At 41.2% G+C, this 27,130-nt stretch overlaps 2 protein-coding genes across 2 annotated transcripts in view; both read left to right on the top strand.

The window, feature by feature from the left end:
• The first annotated feature begins 4 nt into the window (after positions 1-4).
• slc2a3b (solute carrier family 2 member 3b) lies at positions 5-11,269 on the top strand. Its single transcript, XM_067601248.1, has 12 exons — positions 5-251; positions 609-747; positions 864-1,015; positions 4,449-4,556; positions 5,123-5,283; positions 5,507-5,747; positions 5,891-6,053; positions 6,280-6,467; positions 8,139-8,243; positions 8,355-8,456; positions 8,598-8,801; positions 8,894-11,269. The coding sequence occupies exons 3-12, from the start codon at positions 992-994 to the stop codon at positions 9,152-9,154; spliced, it is 1,557 nt and encodes a 518-aa protein (XP_067457349.1). The 5' UTR covers positions 5-251; positions 609-747; positions 864-991; the 3' UTR covers positions 9,155-11,269.
• Positions 11,270-13,360: 2,091 nt separating this feature from the next.
• ephb6 (eph receptor B6) overlaps positions 13,361-27,130 on the top strand; it is a 40,574-nt gene continuing 26,804 nt past the window's right edge. Inside the window, exons 1-2 of the mRNA XM_067601247.1 lie at positions 13,361-13,466; positions 22,263-22,327. Of these exons, the coding sequence (XP_067457348.1) occupies positions 13,361-13,466; positions 22,263-22,327 (171 nt within the window). The remainder of the gene's footprint in view (positions 13,467-22,262; positions 22,328-27,130) is intronic.

Genomic DNA, 27,130 nt, shown 5'->3' with positions numbered 1-27,130 from the left:
CGCCAATACGACTGAATTTCATCAGAGGTGACTGGACTGGATCGGAAATCTCGCCTGCGCTTTTTTTTTTACACACGTGGGGTGTAACATCTGTATAAGGGAGGTCAAATCACAGAAACGTGTCAGTGATCTTGTACCAGTTTCTATAAAAACACACAGAGAGGATTGAGGGCTGAACATTTGACATAGCAAACAGATCTGGAAAGGATTATTGGAAAGCTACATAAAGACTGACAACTTTCAAAATAACGGTAAACAAACATTTATTTTTATTCATCACACAGAGTCATTCATGTGGTTTGTCATTTTGAAAAAATGTCACTCGTGCTAATTTGAGCTGCTGAATTCAATGTCTGTAGAGTTATTAAAATATTACTAGGATAAAAGTAGCCACCTGCTCGTGATAAAACTTTATTTAATAATTAAAGTCCATCCCGAGCATCACCTCAGCTCCGTACGCACAATGTGGATAACTGAAGTTTCTGCTGTCCAATCTCAGATGTTATTTTATTTTATGCTTTGTATTGATAAAAATAACTAAAGCGACAGTAATTTAATTTGAAGGGACCGAGTTACATCACTTTTCTCTTGTTTAATTTCATAATTAGTGAGAGCCGAAGAGGAGGGTGAACACGGAAACAGGGAGGGGTTTACTGTCATTTTGGACTCCTGTTGAATTCAGCGAGAGCAGAAAAGTGCTTCAGCTGTCTGGACTGAAGAGTGCTTCACACCATCTGAGTCCATTAGGTCTGTGGTTGATAGACGTTAACAACGGGATCCATTTAAATACTCTGATGCTTTATTCTAGAAAGAAATTCCTTATAAGGTTGTCACATATGGTTGTCATGTTTGTTTATTTTCAGGTTCGTCTGCTGACTGTGTGCACAGAGGTGTGTGCTCATCTGGAATAAGAGCCTGCTCCTTCCGTGATAAACTTCAACTTGTGATCTGAAGTAGTTGTCTTCTGAATATCTTCCAACAAGCAGCAAAGATGGAGCGGATGGAGGATGATAAGGTAAATATAAGTGTTTGTTACTTCTATTGCTGAACGGGTTGTTAGTTTTGTTTTGACATGTATTATTTTTCTGAGCTTAAACCACTGCTTCACAATTTCTGTAGATTACTGTATTTTTCTTCAAATATACACATTAATTTAAGCTGTCTATACAATTCCCAATTCCCAGTATTTCCTGAGGAAGAGTGTCGGCCAGGCTTTTGCCATTGTTTAGTTATTCTGAGCCTGTTTTGTAGCCAGCACCTCCTAATGAATACGAGTGTGGTATTTACGAGTCACAGGTTGCCAATCCTGTACTTTTCCTTTCTGGTAAGGGGAGGAACTTGGGGATGAGAGCAGAACGTTTCAGGACATGACTAAGAGTGAAAGAGTGGGAACTTGGACTGTTGGGTGGCAAGTTTGAACTTGATTGTGTTTTAGTATCTCACTTTTGTTTGGCACGCTAGGTAGAGAAGGTGGGTTGAACGAGTACTAATATGACGAAAAGAGATCTTGAAAAGTGGAAGCGAGGTTTGACTACTGGTAATAAGAATAGGAACAGTGATCATGTGCAACACAAGAGAGTTAGTGTCTTTCACATCATAAAAAAATACATTAAGTTACATAAAAAATGCGCGCTATCTCCAAACCTGTGCTGAAGCCTTTGCATGCCCTCCCTGCACTTTGTCTTTCGAAACATGTTGCATGCAGTTTCTTCATCTCCATTACTCAACATACATACACACGCCAACTGTGTTGGTATAACTGCCTACCCAGTCACAGTGAATATTAGCATGCACTGCAAAAGGTTTGACTAAGGTACAAAATGTTTGCACAAAATGAGCATTGAAAACCAAAGATCAAGTTCATGATAAAAAGAAAGTTTAAATATATTTTAGACAAAAAGATCAGAGGAGAAAGAAAACTTATTGCGTAACGCAGGTGAGAAAGAGAAGTACTGAATTTTGTAAACCTTTTCTTAAGAAAAATTTCAAAATTACATGAATGCGGAAGTTGAGTGTTGAGGAAGATGGATGCATAATTCCAAATTCAAATAATTTTGCTTCCTCAACAAATACAGATACAAATACAAATACTGGGTCCTCTGCACATCCCTACTGTTTAATATTAGAGTAAAAATGAGACAAATATAACTACATACATTTACAAAACAAGATACTGTAGTCTAGTAACTACGGAACAAAGTTAATTCTTGACCCCCCGAACAGCTGTTGAGAAAACAAGGTCCATTTAGTAGCTATTCTGGAGATTTGGATCATATCACACGATCTTCATCAGAAGATTGGGTTTGCCCAGTTGTTATGGAAGTGTAAATGTTCAAATTTCCATTCTTTTGTTGTTGTTTTTGAGTTGTCAGTGTTTGTATCACTCTTTTAATTCTAAGCAGATAACTGAATGAATGCAACTTTATTAATGCCGTGACCATTAGCAGAATATTAAACGTTCATTCATTAGTCGTACACACTCTCACAAAACGCAAACACAAATTTAACCTATGTATTCTAAATTTTGAAGAATACAGCTGCAGGCATACAGTAGAGCTACAGTTTTTGCTTTGCTGTTGATTTGACAAATAACCTACATAACACAGACACTAGCATAAAACACACATAAATATAATAAATACATGCTTGTGCAACTACATTCCCCAGAACAAGCCTATACACCGTCTGATTCAGTCACTTGATAGTCATAATATACATAATGTGCCTTCCTCAGTCGGCCACTCCCTACATATATAGCAAAAGGGTGATTTAAGAATGCAGATGTCTAATTCTTACTCAACATCAGCATGTCGCTGCAAATGCAACTGATACTTCTGCACAGGATGATCCTTCTCACACGCATTAAGATACACGCCCACATGTAGGGTTTTTTGCTAATCTCCAGTACGATCGGACTGTGCTGCACCCCAGGCAAACCAGACATGTTTTCTACCCTCCTGTCAGGTTGCCTGAAATGAACTAGAGGCAAAAGTCAAAGATGACATGCATGTAACTGCATTTAATTTGTTCGTCTCCCTCTTTTTCTCTGTATATCTTTATCATGCATTTGTTTTAATACTAGCAGTTTGTATTTCCCGTACGCTGGCACTTTATCATGCAGACAGCATTTCCTGTGTGCCACAGAGACTAAAAAAACAAACTGTAACACTGACGTTCATCTTGTTTTAGTACTTTAGTGAGACAAGGCCATGATGACCCTCTATAGCCTGATTAAAACTATCACTATCTCACATTCTCTGTTATCAGTCCAGTATAATTTTTCTCAAGTAATTCATTTCTTTCTGCTATGTGCTATCTCCTTCTGAGCCATGTGGTGGTTACTGCTAACTTAATGGCCACAAATATTTTAAGCTAAAACATAGTAAATCAAAAAAGAAAGAGGCTAAGCAGATGAAAGAGCAGACAGTTCATTTCAGGAGAGGGAAACTCTTTGAACTGCCCTTTGATTTCAAAATTCAGCTCATATTGAGGCTTGTTTGTTCCCTAATGAACATGCCGTTTCATTACATTTGAGGAACTCTATTATAGCTATCTGTGCAGATAGCGATACCATGTACAGTAAAACGGTGGGACAAAGCTCAATGTGTCTGTTTTTGTACTTTACTGCGATTACAAATTGTTCTAGGCAATGTATTAATTTGCTGGTGGATACACTAAATGTTTCACTCATGCTGCATAGTTGAGTTAGTGTTGAAACAGGCAGATTTAGAAAATAGATGGATTAAATTGGACGATTAAAATGGATTTCCTTTCATTAATAAGCCTATTTGGGCATTAGCCCTTGACTATCAGACTCTGGATGCAAATAATAACTTTCACATTACAGTAAATGTAAAAGAGATCTAGTTCTTTGGTAAGCTCTTAAATCAAAGTGAAACTTTGATTTGAGATTTCCATTTTTGACAGAACGACTCCACAGTTGACTTGGAGTTACAATTTAATTCAAACCAATTACTCTGTTCTGCTTGGTTGGACATCTTTACATATTGCAAATTTAACTCCCCAAGGGATTAATGTCCGGTGTATTAGCTAGTTATTATGAGCTAAGCCCACTTTAATGCCGAAACCAGCAGGAAAAAAACATTCACAATAGGATTCAGTCTTTTTCTCTCCGGGTGTCTTTAGCTACTTAGCTGAGAAATACCTCAGAAGTGTAAATCATGGAGCCCGTGCAGTGTTGTAACACCTAGCTTTCACAGCAGTGCTGTGAGCCTGCAGCTGCTAATGCAGAAAGCTGAAAACAGTGAGGGAGAGCAGATATAGAAAGGCTCATTGTGTATAATTACCAGTGTCACTATAAACAAGAGCTTTGTATAGAGCCAGGAACAGGCCATGTCCACCGTTCAAACTGAGGGAATGATTGTACATAAACTCCACCCGCTCATTGTTTTAATGTCATATCTCTTTGTCTTTTTGTCTCTCAACAGCCTAAGCAGAAGAAGGTAACCTTGTACCTTCTCTACTGTGTTTCCACAGCAGTCATCGGCTCGCTACAGTTTGGCTACAATACCGGGGTCATCAACGCCCCAGAAAAGGTGTGTGTGTGTTTGTCACATGCTGGCCACACAGCTGGATGAATTCTTATAATGGACATTTGGTGTTTTCGTGTTTTAACACAGCTGGGGCAACCCTTAAAGAAGTGGGCATAATTCCAGGATTAATAATAGATTCATATCTACATCCTCTCTCATGTTCTGTTTTTAATATTGCAGCAGTCACTAAAATCACATATATAGATATACATATAGATTTAAAAGACACTTTTTAATTGCCATTTTTGTGAATCATTTTAAAACCTTTATGTTGTTTTTCTGTATCTGTGGTTTTGCAAGTAGGGCAGTTTGTATTTGTGAGCTAAATTTGACTTGTAGTTCTAGACGTACTGTTTTTAATGTCTGTCAGTTGTGAGCACATTGCATTATAGCAATGCTAAAAGCTGTACTGCCCCCATGTGGACGTGTCAAAAACTCTCAAATCATCTCAAACATGCTCTGTCCCATTTGTTAGCCCTTAATTGAAATATTTGGACGTTAAACCACAGAAGACAAATGCTTTCTTAAAATCAGCCACTCCTTAACACTTTTTACTGTGGTTTCCACAGAAATTGCAGACTTTCTTCCACAATGTGTCTACGGAGCGGTACGTGGAGGCTTTCAGCAAGGACACCATCACTATAGTGTGGAGTTTTTCTGTGGCCATTTTCAGTGTGGGAGGCATGATAGGGTCCTTCTCTGTTGGAGCCATTGTCAACAAGTTTGGCAGGTGAGAACTTTAGGTATACATCAGATATAATGTAAGATGGCAGACAGTAAAATCAATCAAGTCCTTTTCAGGGTCGTTAGCAGGCATTACTTAAATGTGGCTGTTACAGAAGTAAAAACAAAATTTCCGTAAGCACTCTCACTTTATATATATATATATATGCTTTTATAGTTGCTTGATTTTTTCTGTCTTTACTAACTTCTTCTTTGTGTCTCATCACTAGGCGCAAGTCCATGCTTCTATCTAACGTCCTGGCTATACTGGGAGGTGCTCTGATGGGACTGTCGAGCCTGAGTCGATCTTTTGAGATGGTCATTATCGGCCGGTTCGTCATTGGTGTGTTCTGTGGTCTGTGCACGGGACTGACACCCATGTACGTGGGTGAGATCTCTCCCACCGCTCTCCGAGGAGCCTTCGGCACACTGCACCAGCTGGGTGTAGTTATTGGTATTCTGGTGGCACAGGTACGAGGGTGTCATATGGTGATGATATTATTGGTGCTAGTATTAGGTTACATACCCTGAAGTAGAATTTAATGTAGCAGAAATAAATGGAGTTTGTTTAATCAGGTTTATATGATTCATCTCCTGTTGCCTGTGTGTTTTAGATCTTTGGTCTGGAGTCTCTGTTGGGTTCAGACTCTCTGTGGCCTCTACTGCTGGCCCTGACCGCCCTTCCTGCTGTACTGCAGAGCATCATGCTGCTCTTCTGCCCTGAGAGTCCTCGCTACCTGCTCATCGTCCTCAATGAAGAGGAGGAGGCACGAAAAGGTCAGTCTTGAGACAGTTTAAACAAGATGGCGACATCAGGTTTTAATAAAACTGAATATATTATATAATGTCTCATGTATTTTTAATGATCTGTGGATTGAAGCATGTCCTATAGATGAGATGACCCTGTGATTTATTAAAATGTTACCATGTAATATGATGTACTTTACATTATATCTGCATACTTACTTCCTCTCAATTCATCCATCCTTTCTTCTCCTTGTAGCACTGGTGCGTCTGCGTGGCTCTGAAGATGTGAGTGATGATATTCAGGAGATGAAGGAGGAAGGGATGAAGATGGCCATGGAAAAGAAAGTGACCATCCTCGAACTCTTCCGCTCCCCAAACTACCGTCAACCAATCCTTATCGCTATCGTCCTCCAGCTCTCTCAGCAGCTGTCTGGCATCAACGCTGTGAGTAGACGTCATAGCCTATAATGGAGCACCATGATTGGGATATAATGATCAAATGTCATTCTAAATGAAGTGAAGTGTGAGGGCAGCCTTTAAACTCGCCATACTGATCTCAAACATGAATCTTTAAAGGAGCATTCACTGAAATGATACAAATTTTTCTGACAAGCGCATGACAGAGGATGCTTTGTGGCTCCAGGCAATGTTAGATTGAGTGGAATAATTTAAGCCACTGAGAGTCAATGGATAGAGAGAAGCACAGTGATATTTGTTAAAAAGGTCATGTAACCGAGTTGACTAAATGTTTTAGCGGTTGCTGCATCTGGCCTGACAATCACTGCTGCTGCAGCCTGGGGCTAGAGGCTGCGACATCAATTCAACTCTGGCAGACCATTAACACTACTGATGACCTATATCACTCAATAGTGGAGCAGCTAGTGGAGTAACTATTCAAAAACTTAAAGCTGCACTAATCAATATTTTTATTTTAAAGGGGACATATCACGCACATTTCCAGGTCTTTATCTATGTTCTGGGGCTACGTTACAGTTAAGAAAACTTTATTTATTTTATACTCGGTGCAGCCTGAGCCCACTCTGTTCCAGTTGTCCAGCTCCTGGAAGCTGTGTCATGGCCGACTTCTGCTGGTTCCCGAGGCTATGTAAACAAACAGTAGTAGTAGGATTTAACGTCTTTTTCTTGTTCTTTACTTGAAATGGAAACTTCTCAAATAAATCCATACATCAAATTCGAAATATGCAAGCTGACGACACGAACAGCCAGTGGAACAACCTTAGCAACAAAGACTATGTAGCAGTTGGCCATTTGTGGGCATGCAGGAACAATCTGACGTCATCATGAGGAGGAAGTAGGGCAGGCTGAAGCCCTGCCTTTTCACTCGCAGGGAGTATTTTATATACATTAACCTCAAGTTTTGGAACTTTGAGTATGTTTAACATAGACGTTTGACATCATAACAGTAACAGAAAATCACAAAAAGCATAATATGTCCCCTTTAACAATGGATCACAACTACTTGCATGTGAAAGAGGGTTGCTCATTTTGATGAAACCACAAGAAATTATCCCCCTGACTATACAGTTTTCCTTTAGCATTATGGGGTATTTAAGCATTTTTCAGCTCATTGTTTTGGTTTTAAGGTCCACAACTTTACTGTTTGTGTTCACTCTCACTGCTGTCATCAATCTTGTTTGTTTTTTGCAAAAACATCTCATAAACATGCTACACCCTACCTGCCCACCACCAAACAGAAGACAGGCAAAGTTAGCGGTTAGCTGGTGAGCATAGTGGAGCATTTAGCAGCTAAAGAGCTTAATATTTCCCTCAGGAGTTGCTGGAAACCAAACTAGAACTAAAAGAGAGTAAATATTAGACATAGATTTGCCAGGTGGCCAGAAACAAGCTCCAATAAATGCTAATGTAACTCCATGTGTGCTGGATGTGTAAATAAGCAGCTGTTTGTTAACATCAGCTGTATAAGGTGATAATACTTCATGTCAGTGTTGTGTTTACAGCTTATTGCGCTGCCCTCAAGTGGACAAAAAAATCAATTAATGCTGGTTTAGTTTAACAGTATACGTCCACTGTCATGTTTTTTAAAGACTGCATAAGACATTATAATACTAACTCTTTCTTCTTCTCTCCTTTCAGGTCTTTTACTACTCCACAGGCATTTTTAGAAAGGCTGGTGTAACTCAGCCTATCTTCGCCACCATTGGAGCTGGAGTCGTCAACACTGTGTTTACTGTCGTCTCTGTAAGTGTCTGACTACATGCTATTTAAACACTTACAGTTTGGTATCTTAATACAATTATGTTTTCTATTTATTAGAGTATTGATTAATCACCTTTTTTCTTTGGACACCAGCTCTTTCTGGTTGAAAGGGCCGGGAGAAGGACCTTACACCTGATTGGACTCGCTGGAATGGCCATCTGTGCCATCCTCATGACTATCTCCCTCTCTTTGGTGGTGAGTGACCGTTGCAAGAATCCTCAAATTCAGTGAGCTTTTTGCTTAAAAAAATAAAATCTCAACACGCCTTACTTATATCATTCTGTTATTCTGTTTATTTTTACCTCTGACTGTTTCACTGTTTCTCTCTCTTGGCAGTCGGACTACCAGTCTATAAGCTACCTGGCCATAGTGGCTGTGTTTGGCTTTGTTGCCAGTTTTGAGATGGGTCCAGGTCCCATCCCCTGGTTCATCGTGGCTGAGCTCTTCTCCCAGGGTCCTCGACCTGCTGCCATGGCCGTCTCTGGTTTCTCTAACTGGACCGCCAACTTCCTGGTGGGGATAAGTTTTCCTAAACTGGAGGTATGAATACATTTACTGCACCTCGATCTATAAGCAGTTTGAATTTGTCTTTCAGTTTGTTACAAAAATCTCTCTCTCTGTTTGTCTCTCAGCAACTTTGTGGTGCTTATGTCTTCATCATCTTCACGATCTTCCTCATCGTGTTCTTCATTTTCACCTTCCTGCGCGTGCCTGAGACCAAAGGAAGGACCTTTGATGACATTGCCCAGGGATTCGCTGCCAGTGCAGCGAAACAGTCCCAGTCCCCGGTGCCTGAGGCGGTGGTCGTGGGCCTTCCAGAGAGCAAAGAACCTGCACCTATGTCCCCAACAGAAAAGGTTCCCATGGTGGATCTTCCCCCAGAGAAGCAATGAGCATGAAGAAGAAGGAAAACTTAGGGTACAACAAAGACAACAGGTTTCATGCACATAGATATGAGTTATATTTTATAACTCGCAAATGACAAAAGAGCAGCTTAGTGCCACAGAGTGTGTTTAGAAAAGCCAACTCAGTGTATTAATGCAGATATAAGATACTGTTTAGTGTGCCTTTTCAAAAATTAAATAGTGTTTTTTTTTATAGATTCCCTAGTTACAAATGCTAAAATAATTGATAGAAGTCCCAGTAAGCCTGCTTTAAGCACAGGCCAAACTTAAATGAATTACCAGTACTTCATTTTTGTTGACATTTCCAGTGCCAGCTCCACATATATTCCCATATAAGAGGATCAACATATGTTCAGTGTTAAGACCCCAGGCCCTCAGCTACCCCCAGTGTTAAAAGGTTGTAGGATTTGGGGTTTTACGTATTGAGGTCAAGCTTGGAAAGCCGGTTTTGGAGCCCAGTAGTTTGACCCAAAAAGACTGACTTGCTGTCCTGTCTGCCTGCCTGATGTGTTTTAGGGAAGGGAGACATGTTGTCCTAAGTAAACATGGAGGAGGTGCTGTACAGTAGCAGTCTCTCTCCCCTTCAGGTGCACAAAAAAGCACTGAGTATAGACTTAAAATAAATATATTTAAGCATTCTGAGAGTAGATGATGTAGGTATTTATGTGTTTGAACTCAGCAGAGCTTGTGCTGATAAAGAAGTAACACAAGGACTATTCTGTAAACTGGTACTGCCTGTAAGAACTATATCATTTGTATGACAATGAGATGTAGTCTAACACTGCCAAGCCTTAACAAAGTCTCTTTACAGGCTTTCTGCTCGTAAAACCACGACCTAGCCTTGTGTATTTTTTTATTTCACTGCAGCGTACAGACTGGATGACACTTGTTTACAGTATGCATTACAACAGTTGGATATGAAATGCAATGCAGCATTTTGATGCTCCAAAACTCAGGTGGCTAATTGTTTTACAGGGCTTCTAACTATTATGGTTTAGAAAAGCACTTATCCACCACTGTACATGAAAGTCTTTTGACATCTGTACGTACTAGCAGCAGCTACTGCATTATAGGTCACCAAATCAGAAGTCCTTGTCAGTGTTAAACAGTATTTCATCATTTGAGGGATGTATTGCAACACATTCAAGTCCACTGATGATTAAATATCAGCATATACGTGTCTCAGTCAAAGCAAGATATTAGACGTGTGGTGAGATGTTGAGTAAAAACGCTAATGAATTGTATTTATTTCACTGCACAGAAAATGTCTTTTTGTCTGTAATTGTTTGTCATTGTCTGAAATCGTGTGTTTATCTTGTCAAGTATCCAGCATCTGCATCATGACCAGCTATTATTCATGCTTACAAATGTTGTGTGTCAATGTTTGCACAGTCGCATCACTGATAAGGAAGCACTTTTCAACATTTTAGCTTAACAGTGCTTCATTTTCACATTGCCAGTCGGACTACTGTCTAATGATTGTGTATATTATGTATGGCTCTCTGTTAGATAGAAATGTGTGTTAGGATATGTATAATTTTTGTTGTTGCTCATAATCCTGTTAAATCTGTTACATCCACTCCGATTTCTCTTGCACTCTAGAAATACTGTTACTATGGTGAATGCTACGGTGTTTCGCCACAATTTTGGGAAAACAGAAGTGAGAAGTGACGAAGGCTGAGTGTGTGTGAGAGTCAGATAAGAGTTGACCTTTATTGTCTTTCTCTTATAATCTCTGTTGTCCTGCTGTAATAATATGAGTGACTGAAAAACTAAAAAAGGAAATAAAGTTGTCCATATTTTAAGGGAATGTGTGACTTAAATAATGAGCATAAACAGAGCTTTCTGGGGTTTTTTTTCTTGCTATAATGCTATGAGTCAAAGCAAGTTTGTTTCCATAAATATTTAATGTAACCACTGTCTCTGTGTTTAAGCGAAAGTGTGAGAGGTTTGTGTGGTATTTTGTCTGGTACCCACTTCTGCACAAACAACTCCATTTCCTTCTCTGCACCTTGGCAAAACTTCAGTTAGCTGCGCAGTTACACACTGTAGAGCTAACCAACTCTGAAACACTGAAATAAAACCATGAATTGAAAACAAGAATTCAGTCTCTCTGTGGCTGCTGTTGCTGTGCAGTTCAGACTTGATGTTTTTAGGATTGCATGCGTGGGGGGGAGTTATGAGGTCAGATTTCCTCCTGGGTCACACAGCTTCAAAAGCCAAAGCCAGAGCACAAGTACTATATGGAGATTCAAGAGAATATTTACCTAAAAGGGGGAATCCCTCCAAAATTTACTTTAACATTGTCGTCCTAAAGAAAACATTCTCTTAAAATTACAAGTCTTTACTGTTGTTTTATGAGTGTAGTGGTTCTCGTTTGACAGAAATCAAATCCTAGTTGAGTTGCATTTCTAGAGGTTGTTGATTTTATTTGATTTATTAGGGGGGAAGGAGACTAAAAAACATTAGGGTTGCACTTTATTTTCTTTATGACTTAATGTATGGATTATTTTCCAGACTGAATGATTAGTTACTTTGACTATAGAATGTCAGAAAATAACAAAAAATGCCCATCACAAGTTCCCAGACCCCACAATGACATCTTAAAATCTCATTTTGTCCCACCAACAGTCCCAAATCCCAAGATATTCAATTTACTATGATAGAAGATTGAAGAAAACACAAAATATTGACATTTCATAAGCTGAAGCCAGTGAACTTTAGCCAACAACTACAATAACAACAGAGCAGCAGGACAGACAGTATGAAGTAGAAAACAATGCAGTTAAAGAGAATAAATAACAAAAATGATATGCTCTCATTTAAAAGTATCAGACTAAGAGCTGAGCATTAGGTAAAAGGGGCTTAAAAAAATCTTAAATGATTAATTACCAGAAGTAGCCTCTTAATTCTCTGATGATAGAACTATCAACTAATCGTCTGATGTTTTTTTATGTGGATGGGTTTTGTTTTTTTTCCAAATTAGCGAGGAATAAGTTCATGCAGAACAAGTTTAACATCCCTCCTTAATGAATGGAGCACCACGATCCATTTCCCCCCTCACTTAACCTTCTGTACCTCAGCCCCTCGGAGCACAGAGCCTTGGGTAAAGGGCCCCCGGCTGGCTGGGAATGGGGCCGTCTAACTGTGTCAAGCCAATAGGCAACATCTCCCTGCAAGAGTCTACTCAAGTCTTACTCATTGCAGTGAACTGGGGCATGAAAGCCCATCAACAAGCAGCAGTATCGCAGTCTGACCAGCGAGTGGCGTGCACGGGCCGAGGGAGGGGGGGGGGGGGGGGGGTTGGAGTGTTCAGCCCAGTGTGTGGTGTGTTTGCATGTGTGTGTGTGTGTGTGTGTGTGTGTGTGTGCGTGCGTGTCTAGATACTGTCTGGATGAGCAATCCTGTGAGGCGATGAGTGTGCCTGAGAGGCAGAGGGGAGTGAGACACGAGTGGGTTGGGGGAGGATGGGGTGTGGGGGTGACGAAGAAGCCACATGAAGGATGGAGGGCATCCAAAAATGTGTCTAAATAATAGTCATTTTCCATAAAAGGTAGAACTGAGAGAGATCAGAAAAAAAGGGAAAAAAGTCGGGCACCCTCACATGCCACAGCTTGAAAAATGCAAGTTAGCAGTGTGTCCAGACATGTGAGGGATGCCACAGTTTGAGGCACAGTCTGCCAGGCGGCCTTGCAGAAATCTGTGTATTAGAAGAGGGCTGGAACGGACGTCGTTAGACATGTCTAGACAGTAGTTTCAGAGACCAGACAAACTTGTTTATTAAAATTTCCACCTCCAATTCTTTTCTCTGTCTCTTGTTGATTCTCTCTTTGTTTCTCTCAAATAAACAAAAACTCTCTCCCACTCTCCTCTCCACTCTCACTCTTCCTGATCCCGTTCTCTTCCCCCGTTTCTCTGACAACAGCGTTTTGTTTACTTCCTCCGTTGGCAGTTCAGTCTCGTATGTGCCACTGTCTGTTTTGCTCTGTAAATATTTTTCTCCTTCCCTCATTCATTCATCCATCCACAACCCCCCCATCCTCTCTCTCTCTCTTTCTCTCTCTCTCTCTCTCTCTCTCTCTCTCTCTCTCTCTCTCGGATAAAGGGAGCAAACAGACTCCACCCCCTCTCTCACCCCCCTCTCTCGCTCTCTGTCACACACACTCACTCTATCTCCCTCTTTCTCTCTCTTTCATGCTCTCTCCCTCCCTCTCTCTCTGTCAGTGTCATTCTGTAGTGGAGATGTGGAGTGTCTTTCTGTCTCTCTGTCTGTTTTTCCAGCCTAATTCAGCTGAGGAAGGTAAGAAGTAACTTTTACTTGAATTTATTCACATTTAATCCATGATTGTATGTGTGTGTGTGCGTTAATGGAGAGTTCACACAGCGCTCTCATCATGTGCTTGTAATGAGCCCACAAGTGCAGGATGGACACTTGGTATGCTTCTGTAATAAGTCTCTAAGAATGTGACTCTCTGGGAATTCAGAGCATTCTGACAACGTGTGAAACATTGGCACATAAGGCCAAAGCACCACGATAAAGTCTACTTCATCCTGGATTTTTTGGGCGCCACCTCCAGCTTGGGACCCCCCTGAATAATTACCACCTTTCCCCTTGTTCACACAATCCTCTGTGTTTTAGTTTGTGTATTTTTGTGCATGTACATATGCATGCACATGCTTGTGTGTGTCACTGTGGCAGCACATCACACAGGACTTTGTTGGCATGGAAGTGCCAGGTGCGTGCCGGGGACTATCAAGCTCCTTCAAACAAAAGAATATGGAAATAAGGCAGGACACAAATGCATAATAAGTTGCATAACCCGTTTCTCTTTGCCTGTGTACTCGGCGACCCCCCAGGCCAACCTCACCCCCCCCCCCCACCCCCCGTGCCACTCATGATCTCCACTGCCCTCCCCCCCTTCCAGAATCAGTGTCCCTTTCTCCACAGTCTCCTCAACGGATGTGTCTCCTCTGCTCTGCTCTGCTCTGCTCCGCTCTGCTCTGAACTCTCCACGCTTTGTCTATATAAATGGAAATATTATATGTCTTTAAAAGTACAAGAGTGAGTGAGAGAGACAGTCAGACAGAAAGAGAGAAAGAGAGAGAGGGAGAGAGAGGGAGACTGTCTGGAAAGGCTAGTAGTTAAGTGAGACTCCATCCATGACTTGTTCTGTCAGTTCAGAGAGGGCTGACTTGGGAAATCTCAATGATAACTTGATGACTCAAACTGCCTTTATATTGTATCTGAGTGTGTGTGTGTGTGTGTGTGTGTGTGAGAGGTCTGTCATAGGCTACTTTTGGGGACAAATTCCAGATTTAGGACCAGTTAATTGGGGACGGCTTGTCCAATTAGGGACAAAAGCCATGTCCCCAATTGTGAAAAAGCGGATTTTTGGGTCAGTGGTTATGTTTAGGGTTAGGGTAAGTCTCCAGGAAATGAATGTAAGTCTATGTAATGTCCCCAAAAGTGACCATGATCTGATATGTGTGTGTGTTTGTGTGTGTGCATTTGTGCCTATGTGTGAGAATGTGTATCCCTATAGGTGCATGCATGTGTCTGCTTACAGTATACATATAGCTCCTGCTCATACATCCCGTCCCCAACACTTGAGAGGGTTCAGCAGTCAGCACGCAATTACTTTCAAAGGAGCTGGCTGCATGTCGGAAAGAACCACACCTGTTCGCACTCATCTCCTGCTGGCTTTAGTTTGCTGTGAGGTGTGTGTCAGCATGTGTTAGTAATGGTCTATAACCGAAGTAACTTATATGTCAGCCTCACGCCACAGATTCGAGCTACGTTCGTAACAGATGGCCTGGACAAAGATGAGACAGAATGATAGAGAGTGAGAGAGGCCGCACGGTGTTACTGGCCTACTGACTCTGTTTGTGTAATTGAAATAGAGATCTACATAATACAGTATTAACCCAATAGCATGGACGTCCATATAAATCCACATAAACTGAAACATCCAGTTATGTCACGAAGGGAGGATTTGGCGTCTGCCTCGGCTTTGATTGCAGCAAATGATGTGTCTGTCTGGACTGACTGGCTATGGTTAAGTGATATGATCACTGTCTGACTTTCTATTGTTTATTGTCTATGTGCTGCTTTGGAAGTATTCCCCCTATTCTTGTCTGTTTTCACACACACAAAACATAATGATTTGTAGCAGGAATGAGTACAAGAGCTAGTTGGTTGCCTCTTTGCATACGGACTAACTACAGAGTGTGTGAGTGACAGGGCTTTTGAATTATCACTTTCACATGCTGCTTGTGTAAGTGCCGGTATGTACGCCCACATGCATTGTTGATGTGAGGTGTTGATGTGAAGCCACATGGCCGGCCTCTAAATGGTTGGATCTATGTCGAGGATTGCGTGTTCACATTGGATTAACACACCGCACTGAAGAGAAGGGGAGGCCTGCACAGGAGGTACACCTGATGCCCCTGCAGCACTTCTCCGGCATGGATGAGTGGAGCTGCAGTGATGCTCACTGAGCTATGCATATCCAGAAATTAACCTTTTATCATTAGTGAAACTTAAAGTCATACCCCGGGAAGGCAGTCGCTTCTAGTTTTGATGGAACAACAGGCTGTAAACCAAAATGGCTCTGAGTAACACAACTGTTTAAAATGTTTTTCTGTACAAAAATCCAAATATTTGAAAAGATTTGCTCGTGTTATCTGTGCATTAACAGGAAAAAAGGTGGTAACAACTTCGAGCCATGTTGACATTCTCACTTTAAGGTCATCTAGGCCATCTTTCCTGCCGTCAGTTGTTTCTGGCTTTAATTGGGTATTAATTTGGCAGATTACCATCCTTTTTCAGGGTGGAATAAGCCGCCTTTTCAGGACAAGATAAATTGGAGAAAGTGTGATAAGAAAATAAATGGCATGCTTGTCACAGTGGGAGTGCAGCAGGACGGATGCCACTAACAGCCCCTGCAAAGCTTCCTGCTGCTGTCCCTCCGGCCTGCATGTGCAGCGGGCCGCAGAAAAAGAGAAATCATATGCTGGTGGGAAGTGAAGGATGCAGCACCCCCATCATCGACACTGCAACATTAGAGTGTGACCAGGCTTTTATTTTTAGCAGTGTTTTTGCATTTCATTTTGAGTAGCAAAATAACATTTCTATTTGCTAGCGTGAGCTGAGAGAGCGCTGTAATGACATTAGGCTGCTTTTTTCTCAAATGAATCACACATCTGCCATTTGTGATATAGGAGGTTGGAGCCCTCGGGGGGCTGCGAGCCAAGACCCTCTGCTTTGAGTCAGTCAGTGTCGAAGCAGATAGCGTCAGAGATAATACGCCTGTGCGTGTGGACAGGCAAGCAGTTAGAGCCAAAATGTAACTGAAAGATGAACGCGTGGTATGGACTTCTGTGACACTGGAATGTAGTTTACAGTTTTGAATTTCACATTAAAGCCGCACTTGGCAGTTTGTGTGTTGGATTCAGCCAAACGGAGCGAGGGCTAAGTTTGATTGTTGAAGGCGTCGCTATTCAGAAATGATACAATAAGATTACTGAGCCCTTCTCAAATTTACATTCCTTCTTCTTAGTTTCTGTTAAGGGAGGAGATGGTGATGAAAATATGTTTGTAGCAGGTTCTGGCTTTGGCTTTTAGGGGGAGTCTAGATTTCTCTGTTTGGGGGCAACTTTTGTATTTTGCTCATAGGTTTTGATACTTCATGTCCACTATGCACATATTAGGCCTATTTCCCTCCAGTGAACTAGTTCACTGCTTTAGCACCATCGATGAGTATTTTCCCAGAAGATTTTCCACAGCGTTTATTGGGCCTTATTAAATTCTTTTATGATTTAGATTCTTGCCAAATCCAAGCCTGTCTAGGCCAACAACCAAAGGTTTGTAATCTGGTTTTTAGTTTTGAAATCATGTGTTTTCTGAGGGAGAGGAGACTGAGGTAGAGGAATACCGGAACAGGCTAAAATAACGGTTTGACATTTTAGGAAATACGGTTATTCTTTGTTGCTGAGAGTTTGATGAGAAGATTGATACCACTCTCTCTGTGAGATACAGTATATGAAGCTAAAGCCAGGTGACAGTGAGCCTAGTTTAGCACAAAGACTGGAAACAGGGGGAAACAGCTCGCCTGACTGTCCAAAGCTAAATAAAAATCAACCTACCAGCACCTCTAAAGTTGTGTACAGACAGAAAGTGAAGCAAATTTTTTGCCATGTGTCATTTGTGTGAGTTTGAACGCTGGACCGTTTGTATTTATTCACCCCAAACAGCCAAAATACCAACTGTACATTAGCTGTAAGCTAGCTAGTAACAAACACACCGACTGTGTCTGTGTGAGTGTGTTTGTGTTCAGTTCAGCCTCTGGCTGAACCCAGAAACTCTGGTTTTTTCTGTTATTTCCAGCTTCTCTCCTTTCCTTTATCGTCTCTGTATGTTTATGAAGCAGATTCATAAAATGTTTTTGCTCAAGTTGAAACATTTTCAATTTCACGCCACCCCGGGCAAATTCACATCTACTTGCATCTTTCCATCGATCTGTCTCTAAAATTTGTTCTGCGTTCTGTCTGAACACACAGTTCTCACACAGTTAGGCTCACTAATTAACACATTTCATCTTGTTTCTTTAATTCATATGATAAACTAAAGTGTAAAGGAGACTTTGGTTTTTATATGGATAAAACAAGCAACAAAAAATATAACATTAGTGAGCTTTATAGGTGTTGGTTAGTTGTTTTTGTTCACTTCAGACATAGCCAAGCCAGCAGTTTCCTGTATGTATTTATGCTAAGCTAAGCTAACAGCTGCTGGATGTAGCCTCATATTTATTGCACAGACATGACAGTGGTATCAATCTTCTTGTCTAAATCTCAGCAAGAAATTAGTTTATTGAATTAGCCTATTTCCAAAAAGTTCAAACTGTTCCTTAAGTTAGTTAACCTAATCAGTCTTACTTTTGTAAATATCTTGTCATCAAGACAGAGCAAATTTTTGTGGGATGAGCAATGTCCTGTTACCTGTTCCTGTTGCTGCCTGTTCAGCAATTCACTGAGGGCGTCGCTCTGTCATCTAACCTGGTTTAAGTACTGTTTGCTGCAGCTCCACTTTCATTCAGCTTAACCGCCAGAGAATTTTTGATAACTCCCTTTGACATGTGCATGCTTATTTCTGGAATCGCGTTAATCCCCCTCCTTCCTCACTGCTCCTGCTGCCTCTGTGTCTTGGCGTATCACTCTCTCCCTGTGGTTGTTTGTAATGATGGTTTGGTGTAGGCCTTGTCCTTGACTGCCTGTTTGTGGGTGGGAGCATCTGGATCATATAAAGGATGGGTGGAGATGGGTGGATGAGTGGACAAAAGACAAAACATGACCCGACCGCTGCTGAGAATGCTTGCAGGCACTGTGGGAATTTTTTTTTGAAAATGTGTGTTTGCATGTGTGTGTGTGTGTATTTGTGTGACTTCCCGTTACCTGTGAGCTCTGTGACTCTTTACGGGTACGTTTCCTTTGTTACGCCTGGATGGTGTTAAGGCATATTACACACTTACACAATCCTACCCCTCAAGCCTATGTTAATATTAACACCAAAATTCTTTGCTGAGTGTCAGGGTGGGGGTAAAGTAGTGTGGCAAAGTAGCATACATGTGCCTTCAAAGAGGCGTGACATGAAGTACAGCACTACACTTTGCGCTGGAGAGTGTCGGTGCATGCATGGCCACACAGAGAGGAAAAGTGTTGGGCAAAGAGGAATGGATGGAGAGAGCGGAGAGAGGGTCACTCAGCTGAAGTGAACACTCCAGTGGCAAAGGGGACAGTCATGAACTAATGCAGGTCACCTCCGCAAAACAGGAAAGAGCATTTACACCCACACCATAGACAAAAAGAGAGGGTGAAAGAATGAAAGAAGCACATTCATATGCATAAACACACTCCTATCATCCTCCTCTCATCCCTGTTTTATAATCCTGCTTTTTTTAAAATTCTATTGTCTCCCCTTTTCTCTCTCTCTGAGTATCACAGCTCTTCCCAAACAAACAGAGGACCTGGCATCAATAATAGAGCAGCGTGGGTCTCCTTATTTAACGTACAGGGCATGCCTACCCTGCTGTCACTTTTTAGATGAATAATACACACGGGATGGGGAGGGTGAGAGAGACAAGGGACAAGATGGAGGTGGAAAAGGGAGGAAAGGTATCAAGTAGAGTGAGTAAAAGAAACAGAGTGGAGCAGGAAGACGTGAGAGACCGGCCAGCAGCGTGCATTAATGCACCACTCAGGTCCAGATTGCAGACTCAGCACTTCTCAAAACTGTCAGGGACAAACTTTGAGTGTTTCTGCCGTCAGATGGACCAATGACAGAGATGCTGTAGCGCTCTGTGCATATGGAGGGGTTGTCTGAGAGTTAAATAAAGGGGCTTTTACTGCCAAGTGGACCTGCCAGTAAATGTCCCTCTCTTTTGTTCAAATTTGTCTCGCGCACACACACACACACACACACACACACACCAGACCCGGTCATCATGCTTCAGCTCGAACTAATCCTTGAAAGGTGTGTGTAACACGGCACTCAATGCTTAACTGAGGATGTCGTGGTGAATTATTCAGCATGCTAATGTCACGCAATGAGACATGCATGAAGCTCTTTGAACACCCCTCCATGTAATCCTCATGTACAGGTTTGTCCCAGAAAGAGTAGAGGCGATGTGAGGACCTGTGGTCCCCCAGGCCCCCACAACAAGAAGCTAAATAGTAGATGCATAAATATTAATGTCAAAATAGTTTGCTATATGTTACTTATGCATGACTTTACCCTGAAGCAGAGAGTTAATTGAATATGGAATGACATATTTGCAGCATTTGTGTGTGTGCGTGTGCGTTTTTTTTTATATCTGATATAAATAGAATGGCGCTTAATGAGGTCAGAATATATGATATGTAAGTGCGTGCGTTTCATGCATGACATGTTTATACATGTAATGACTCTTTATTATTTTATATACACAATGAAGGATGATTCTTGACAAGAGACACGGAGCTTGGGAAACTAATCAATAGGCAGTTCCCATGAATGCTATGATGTGGAAGTACAGTATGCATCCAGCTTCAGTCACTTTCTTAAACAAGGCTGGAAAGGTGTGTCACTAATGGAGATTGTCATTCTTATGAAAGACCTTAGACATCCTGGCCTGGTGGATTTAGTCTTCTCCCTGTGGCTGATTTTATCCTGATCGGCTCTGTGATTCCAGTCGCCAAGCTGTCCAGACATACGCCGCACTAAAAACTATTTATTCTGATGCCTGTGGCTGCGTATAATCCTTAGCTGTCATGGTCCATTTGTATTCTTTTCTTGATACAATTCATATATCACTCCAAATCCTGGAGGACTTCCATGGAAAATGTGTGAATTTAGTAAGATTGACATAAAGACATGCAAGTGGGTGAAAAAAAAGATAGACAGACATGAGTGAGTGAGGGAGGGGGGTTGTAAGAGAGAGAAAAAAGAGGAGGGAAAATGAAGGATTGGAGGACAGATTTGCAGGGCCTCCATCTGTGAGTATAATCCTTAAAAAAAGAAAAATCTGTTTACACCGTTGTCAGAGAACAGAGAGGTGGGGGTGATTCATGTCATAAGCCACAAATGATATCAGTTTCTTATTATTTGTTTGAGTTATTAAGGAGAAGAGAGTCAGAGGGATTGTGTCTATTAGTGTATGCACAAGCCGGTACACTCAGTGGTGTTTTGGTGAGATGAGGCTGCTTTTGAAAACTCATCCTGTGTCTGTGATGATTACGTAGCTCTTTGTGTGGTTGTCAGAGAGAAGGAGAAAGAGAGCCTCCTTTTATCTGGTGAACGATTGTGTGACAGTGAAAGCATAAAAATTGTATGACAACAATGAGAAAAAATTTCTTTATTTGCAAACAGCGGAGGATGGCTCTTCCACAGTGCCAACTTGTGTGCTTGTGTGTTAGACTGCAGCCCTTTAGGTGATTAGTGTTGTGCTTGATGAAATCTGGCAGTGAGTTTTTTTCTCCATTAACTCTGCATCTGTGCGAGCATCCGAACCTGAAGTCTGACGTTGCTACTACCTCTGTGCGCACGACAAACTTTGGCCCGCGTTCAATCGCCTGCTCCTCAACAGAAATGAGTGAAGGATGGGTGCCAGACTGAAGGAACGGCAGCCACCACGGTTTTGGAATACTAATGGAAAATTCAAGGGCTTCAGTTTTGTGTGGGAAGCTGCCATGTGTCAGCACGCAGCACTCAGCTTTAAAGTCACTTTGTGTGTGTGTGTGTGTGATTTCTTTGCCAGCATGCTTTTTAAAGCACTTAAACCTAAAAGCAAATTATGGGAGAATACACTCCAACATAAAAGTCATACGCTATTCTCGTGCTTTTCATTCTAGATCAGAGAAAATGAGTAAATGTCTGTTAAAACCAGAAACAAAAGGGAAACCAACACTGAACATACCGTCCCTCACTGAAACGATGACGGTTCTCTTTGGAGCTGAACTACAAGAAGCATCAACTTGCGAAGTTTCAACAAAATGTGACAGTAACTGTTATGGCCTTTTAAAGTTGGAAAATGTGACCTTTAATCACGGTGCTCCATCAGGTCAATCAGTTTAATTTTTTAAACACCAGAACATCGTGCTAAAGTGCATCATCACTCAGAATCGGTTATTAGCTTTGACAGATGCACACAGCAGGAGTCCTCCCTGATTGTATTGCATGGGGAAGACAATCAAAGAGAAATGTGGATGAATCCTGGACGTGTTCTACACAGACAGTAGATCAACTTCCCACTACTTCTGGTGACAAAAGGAAAAGTCTGATTGTAGAAACATCCCCCTGAAAAAAATGTTACTTCACAAAGTTCATCTCAGCTTCAGTATTATTGGAGCCGATCCATTTTTTAGCTCTAAATGGCGTCACAAAATCACACTGAGGTTTTCAAGCCTTGAAAGAATATCTCATAATCTCAGAATATCTCTCAAATTTGGTTTCACAGTCACTTTTCTTTTATTGCACCTTCTCTGTTTCATGTGCAAACTGTTGAGCAGATATCAGTTGTATTGTTGATAAACTTGTCTTTGTCTCTGCTTCCTTTCCCGTCAGTGATGCTGCTGGACACAACAGAGTCTACCTCAGAGCTGGGCTGGACCACCTATCCAGACACAGGGGTAAGCAAGTAGCGAGCTGACTGTCAGTGTGCTTTCCAGCTGTTGGAGCATCAAAGCAACGCTGTTGGGAGACCAATAAAAATGTGTTGCACACATGTTTATTCATGATCATGTTGTGAGAGCAAGGTTATAATCACTTTGTTTGTTGGGCTATGTGGTTTATCTCTAATAGTCATGGAAAAAAAGGGCAATATGTTGTAATAATGCACAATACGTTACACATTTTTATAGCTAAATAGTCCTGTTAAGTTACTGATGGTAAAGTTTAGGCATTAAAGGATAGGTGGGCGTTTTTAAAACATCTTCAAAAGTCTGTCTTAAAGGGCAGGTTCACACTTTTTCAAGTCTGTCCTAAAACAATAGTCAGGTGTCCTAATGAACACTGACATATGTTTTTCTTGCCATAATCCTCCTGGTCATACTGTCCATTAGAAGATCCCTTCATAATACACTTTCAGTGTAAGTGATGGGGAAAAAATCTACAGTCCTGTTTCTGTACAAAAATGTATTTAAAAGTTTATTTGAAGCTAATATGAAGCTTCAGCCTTCCAATTTAGTCAAATCAAGTCAATATCTGTTAGAGCTACAGTCTTAGTGCCAAACTCTCTCTTTTTGTTACACTGCAGCTGAACAGGAAAACAGTCAGTTGAGACACAGAGTGAATTTCTTACTAAAAAGACTGCAACTGTGGAAGATATTCACTTTATTTGACTAACTCAGATGGCTGAAGCCTCATATTAGTTTCAGACAAACATTTAGATATATTTTTGTTTAAAACCAGGACTGTGGATTTCGTCCTCTATCACTTACATTGAATGTGCATTATAAATGGACCTTCTAATGGCCAGTATGAACAGGAGGAATGATTACAGTGAGCAAAACCTGTTCCAATGTTCATTTGGGCACCAGACTGTTGCTTTAAGACAGACTTGAAAAATTGTGAACTTGTCCTTTAATATTCACATGCCAATTACGTACATTGAAACAGTTTTTGTTCCCTGTAATTGTCTCTATTCTTTACTTACATGATTCCAATGTAAGTGAAGGGGGAGAAAATCTATAGTCATATGTAAAAAATAATTTCAAAATTTAATAAGGTTCAGCAGAAGCTTATATAAAGACAAAATAAAGTGGGTTTCTTCCAAAGTTAAAGTCTTTATTCCCTCTTTGTTTTAATATCCCTCCACTGCAGCTCAGCTAGGAAACAAAAGGAGGAATTTCAAACTAAGAAGATTTAGGAGCTGCCGACTTCATTCATCACACTCAGACTGCTGAAGCCTCATTACAGCCTCAGATAAACTTTAAAATGTATTTTTTAATTGCAACCAAAAACTGTTTTAATGTACATACAGCAGGTCAGTGTTGTTTTAAGACAGACTTGAAAAATGTAAACCTATGCTTTAAGTTACTGGTTGTTGTCTTTAGATATTTGGTTACATTATCAGGCTTATGGTGAAGTCTTATATGATATAAGATATAAGATTAGAATGGCAAAGGTCCTCTATGTCATTTGCATGACAATTTAAATACATGTACACTATTGGACTGTTTTCCTCTGAGTTTGCAATCATTCATAAAGTAAATAACCTAAACACAAAATATTTATTTTTATGAAATCTTTAAATCTGTGTGCTTGGTGATTGTCGTAAAAACACACAAACACATTTACAGTGCCAGGAAACTTCTATATTCATCTCTGTAGATATGTTGATCAGCTTGTTAGCTCACACTTGCTCGGACATTTAAAGTCTGTTTAACTCAGAGCCAGTACAAATGAAACAATTAATTTCTCACCATGTTCACACTTTCACACATCAAAATAAAGCATGAGCCCTTCAGAATCCACTTTGCTCAAAGATTGCAATGATTCAAATAAAAATAGGCTTCCAAAATACCTTGAAGGATAATTCTGCAATTCTTGCTTCAGATGATGACAGTGTTACATAAGTTACAGATTGATGCTTGCTTTGTTATGAGATTATGAATTCTTATGTTTAGCTGTAGGTTCCAGGTCAGGGGTATTATCTTGCAAATTGGCATTGATTGATCAGTGGATCTTCTGGCAGGTGCCACACACCAAATCAATAAGGTCTCACTTTGCCTTTAAGACCTCCTTGAGGGCTTAAATACCCCCTGGAGCTTTTTTTGTCTATTGGTCTCTACTGTGTGACTTCATCCATGATGAGATTGCAGTGATTGAACCATAGATCTCCCATTCTTGAGCTGCTTTTTATTTAAGGTTTGTCACATTGCCTTGAGCTGTGTAAATATGTGTGTGTGTGTGTGTGTGTGTGTGTGTGTGTGTTGGGGGAGGGGGGGGGTTGTGCTTGCGTGACTGTGTGAGGGTCAACTCCTGGGTCAGTTAAATTCATTCATCTGTAAGTGATTGTGACTCAGTTCAAAAATGGCTCATAATTACACACATACATTGTCTTCATTGTTGTCATCCTTGAAATAATCAGTCCAACGGCATTTGAGAAAGTGCGGGACAACGAACATACTTGTTACTGTGCAGGAAATTCCTACACCAATTGCTGTACCAGCGCAGAACAATATTATTCTAAGACTCCATCCATACATGGACAATATGTGCAAAACATCTGATATATATATATATTTAGAATATCAAACTACGCATGAAATGAAAACAAGTCATAGCTAGCTTCACCCTTCTTTCATGCATGCCACTTTTGGCGACCATCTACCACCACAATTTGACATGCTGGCAGACCAGAAAGGACCAAATGGAAACACAGTAGTCTTTAACCAACATCTGGCAAGCATACACACTCACATCGAGCCTTTTATCTCACCTTACACTTAACTTTAGCTTTATGCGCTGTCATTATCACCCAGTCTGGCCTCCAGTGTCGGAGCATAATTGTACATGATGTTTGATTAACTAGGGCCTCATGTGTGTTAGGAATTTGTGAACCATGATGACAGCTGCTAATAGGAGGCCATCCATTTCTGTGTGTGTGTGTGTGTGTGTGTGTGTGTGTGTGTGTGTGTGTTTGTGTGTGTGTGAGCAAGTCAAGCATTTGCATGAGTTTTTTTTCTTTGTGGTCCCTAGATGAGAAGTGCTTCTGAGATGGAGATATGGTTATTTGACCTGGGGCATCAAGCTGAGAGAAGTAAAAAGACAGACCAAGAGAGGGGGAGAGAAAGCGGGAGGTTTTGTGTGTGTGTGTGTGTTTGTATGTGTGTGTGTTCTTTTTTTAACTGTTTCCTCACTTTTCTCCTCACATCCCATCTTTTCTTTTGCTTGAGGGTCTGTGGATATTCTTTTCTCTATCAATACTGTGCTCTCCTGCTTTTTCTTGCAGTCTTTCCGTTCTTTTAATGTACCGACAAGGTCCCCCCTCAACCCCCCCCCCCTTTGTCTCTGCCTCTCTCTCCTTCTTTTAATCTTTTCTCCCTTTGCCCTTCACAGTCCCAGAGCCACTGGGTCTCTGTCTCATAGTCTCCCTTTTATCCCCCAACTCAATCTCCACTCTTCCTCTCAATTCCTTCAGTGTCAAACCTGCAGAGACTCTCCGCTCTTTACAATGTAGTCTTTTGCTTTTTTCCTCCTTGTTTTCACTCTCTTCTCTTCCATTGTGTGTTTGCTTTGTGTGTCTGCACATGCATATGTCTTGGAGTATATGTGCTTCCCTCGCTCTGCCTTGCTTCTATGTGTGTGTGTGTGTGTGTGTCCGAGGCCCTGCCCCTCCCTGTCACTAGAGAGATTGCGTGGCTCTCTGGCATTTCGGTTCAAATTAAATCACAAAGATGAGTCGTCCCTATTTTTTTTCTTCTTTCCAACGCTTCATCCACCCCTCCTCCCCAATCTGCCCCGTTTTTTTTTTTTCTCTTTTCTTCATGGAGGGAGGGAGAATATGAGACAAGGAGAAATAGGGAAAGGGAGCAGGAGCAGGAGGGGAGGTTGAGGTGGAGGGGGTTTAAGGTCAGAAAACAAATGAAAGCTATGTTTTTTCACAAAGGTACAGAGACAAACTGCACGCAATGCCACACACGGATACCAGCGGCTACTCTGTGTACCTGAAAGTCTCTACCTGGCCACATGGTTGGGCTTTTACTGAAGTCGCCTCACTTTGTCACACAAAAACACACTCTCTCTCTCTCTCTGTTTACTATTTTCCCACTTCTCTCACTGCCCTCTCTCCAACTGCATCACTCCACCCCACCATGTGTTCTCTGTTGTCCCCTCCATCCGATTCCCTCGTTCCCATGTCTGACAGAGGGTGAATCACGCCCTGGGTGAGAGAAACTGTCCTTTCACTCCATTAGACTGACAGCGCCTCAGACTCTTTCTATCTGTTCCCTGATATTATCATTATTCCAATTGGACCGAATATGAATGCACTCTCTCATGTGTGAGGGTACAAAGATTTTTTTGTTCATACTGGCTGTCAGAACCACACAGAGAAAGAGACGTGTGCATGCAGAGATCATGCACAAATACAGAAACACAAACCAAATGCACCCTGATAGGGTGTCAAGACCTTTTGTCCTTTAGCCATTGTTGCAGGGAGAATAATGATGATGAGGCCTAATACATAATTCCTCTGTGTTACAACAGAAAAGGCCTTGCTTGTCACTCAGGGCTACACAGGCAAGCTGAGCCTTTTCATCCTTGGAGGCACCGTACTGTATAATTGGTGAAACTAAACCCTGAGCCTACATTTACATTTTGACTCATCTGACAGACTCTCATTCAGAGCCGTGTCTCTGTGCTGCTCAGCTTTCTCCAACCACTCACATCTTTAACTCAAATCCATCAGCGCAAGAATTAAGCTTTTC

This window comes from Thunnus thynnus, chromosome 10 (genome assembly GCF_963924715.1).
Source record: "Thunnus thynnus chromosome 10, fThuThy2.1, whole genome shotgun sequence".
Classification (NCBI taxonomy): Eukaryota; Metazoa; Chordata; class Actinopteri; order Scombriformes; family Scombridae; genus Thunnus; species Thunnus thynnus.
This window is presented reverse-complemented; position numbering and strand designations above follow the sequence as displayed.

What these genes read in the sequence shown, in the direction of transcription:
- slc2a3b (XM_067601248.1), top strand. Translation starts at nt 992, where the DNA reads ATGGAGCGGATGGAGGATGATAAG. An exon ending in AGCGGATGGAGGATGATAAG is followed by an intron (nt 1,016 to 4,448) that starts GTAAATATAAGT and finishes GTCTCTCAACAG; the next exon opens with CCTAAGCAGAAGAAGGTAAC. An exon ending in AGCTGTCTGGCATCAACGCT is followed by an intron (nt 6,468 to 8,138) that starts GTGAGTAGACGT and finishes CTCTCCTTTCAG; the next exon opens with GTCTTTTACTACTCCACAGG.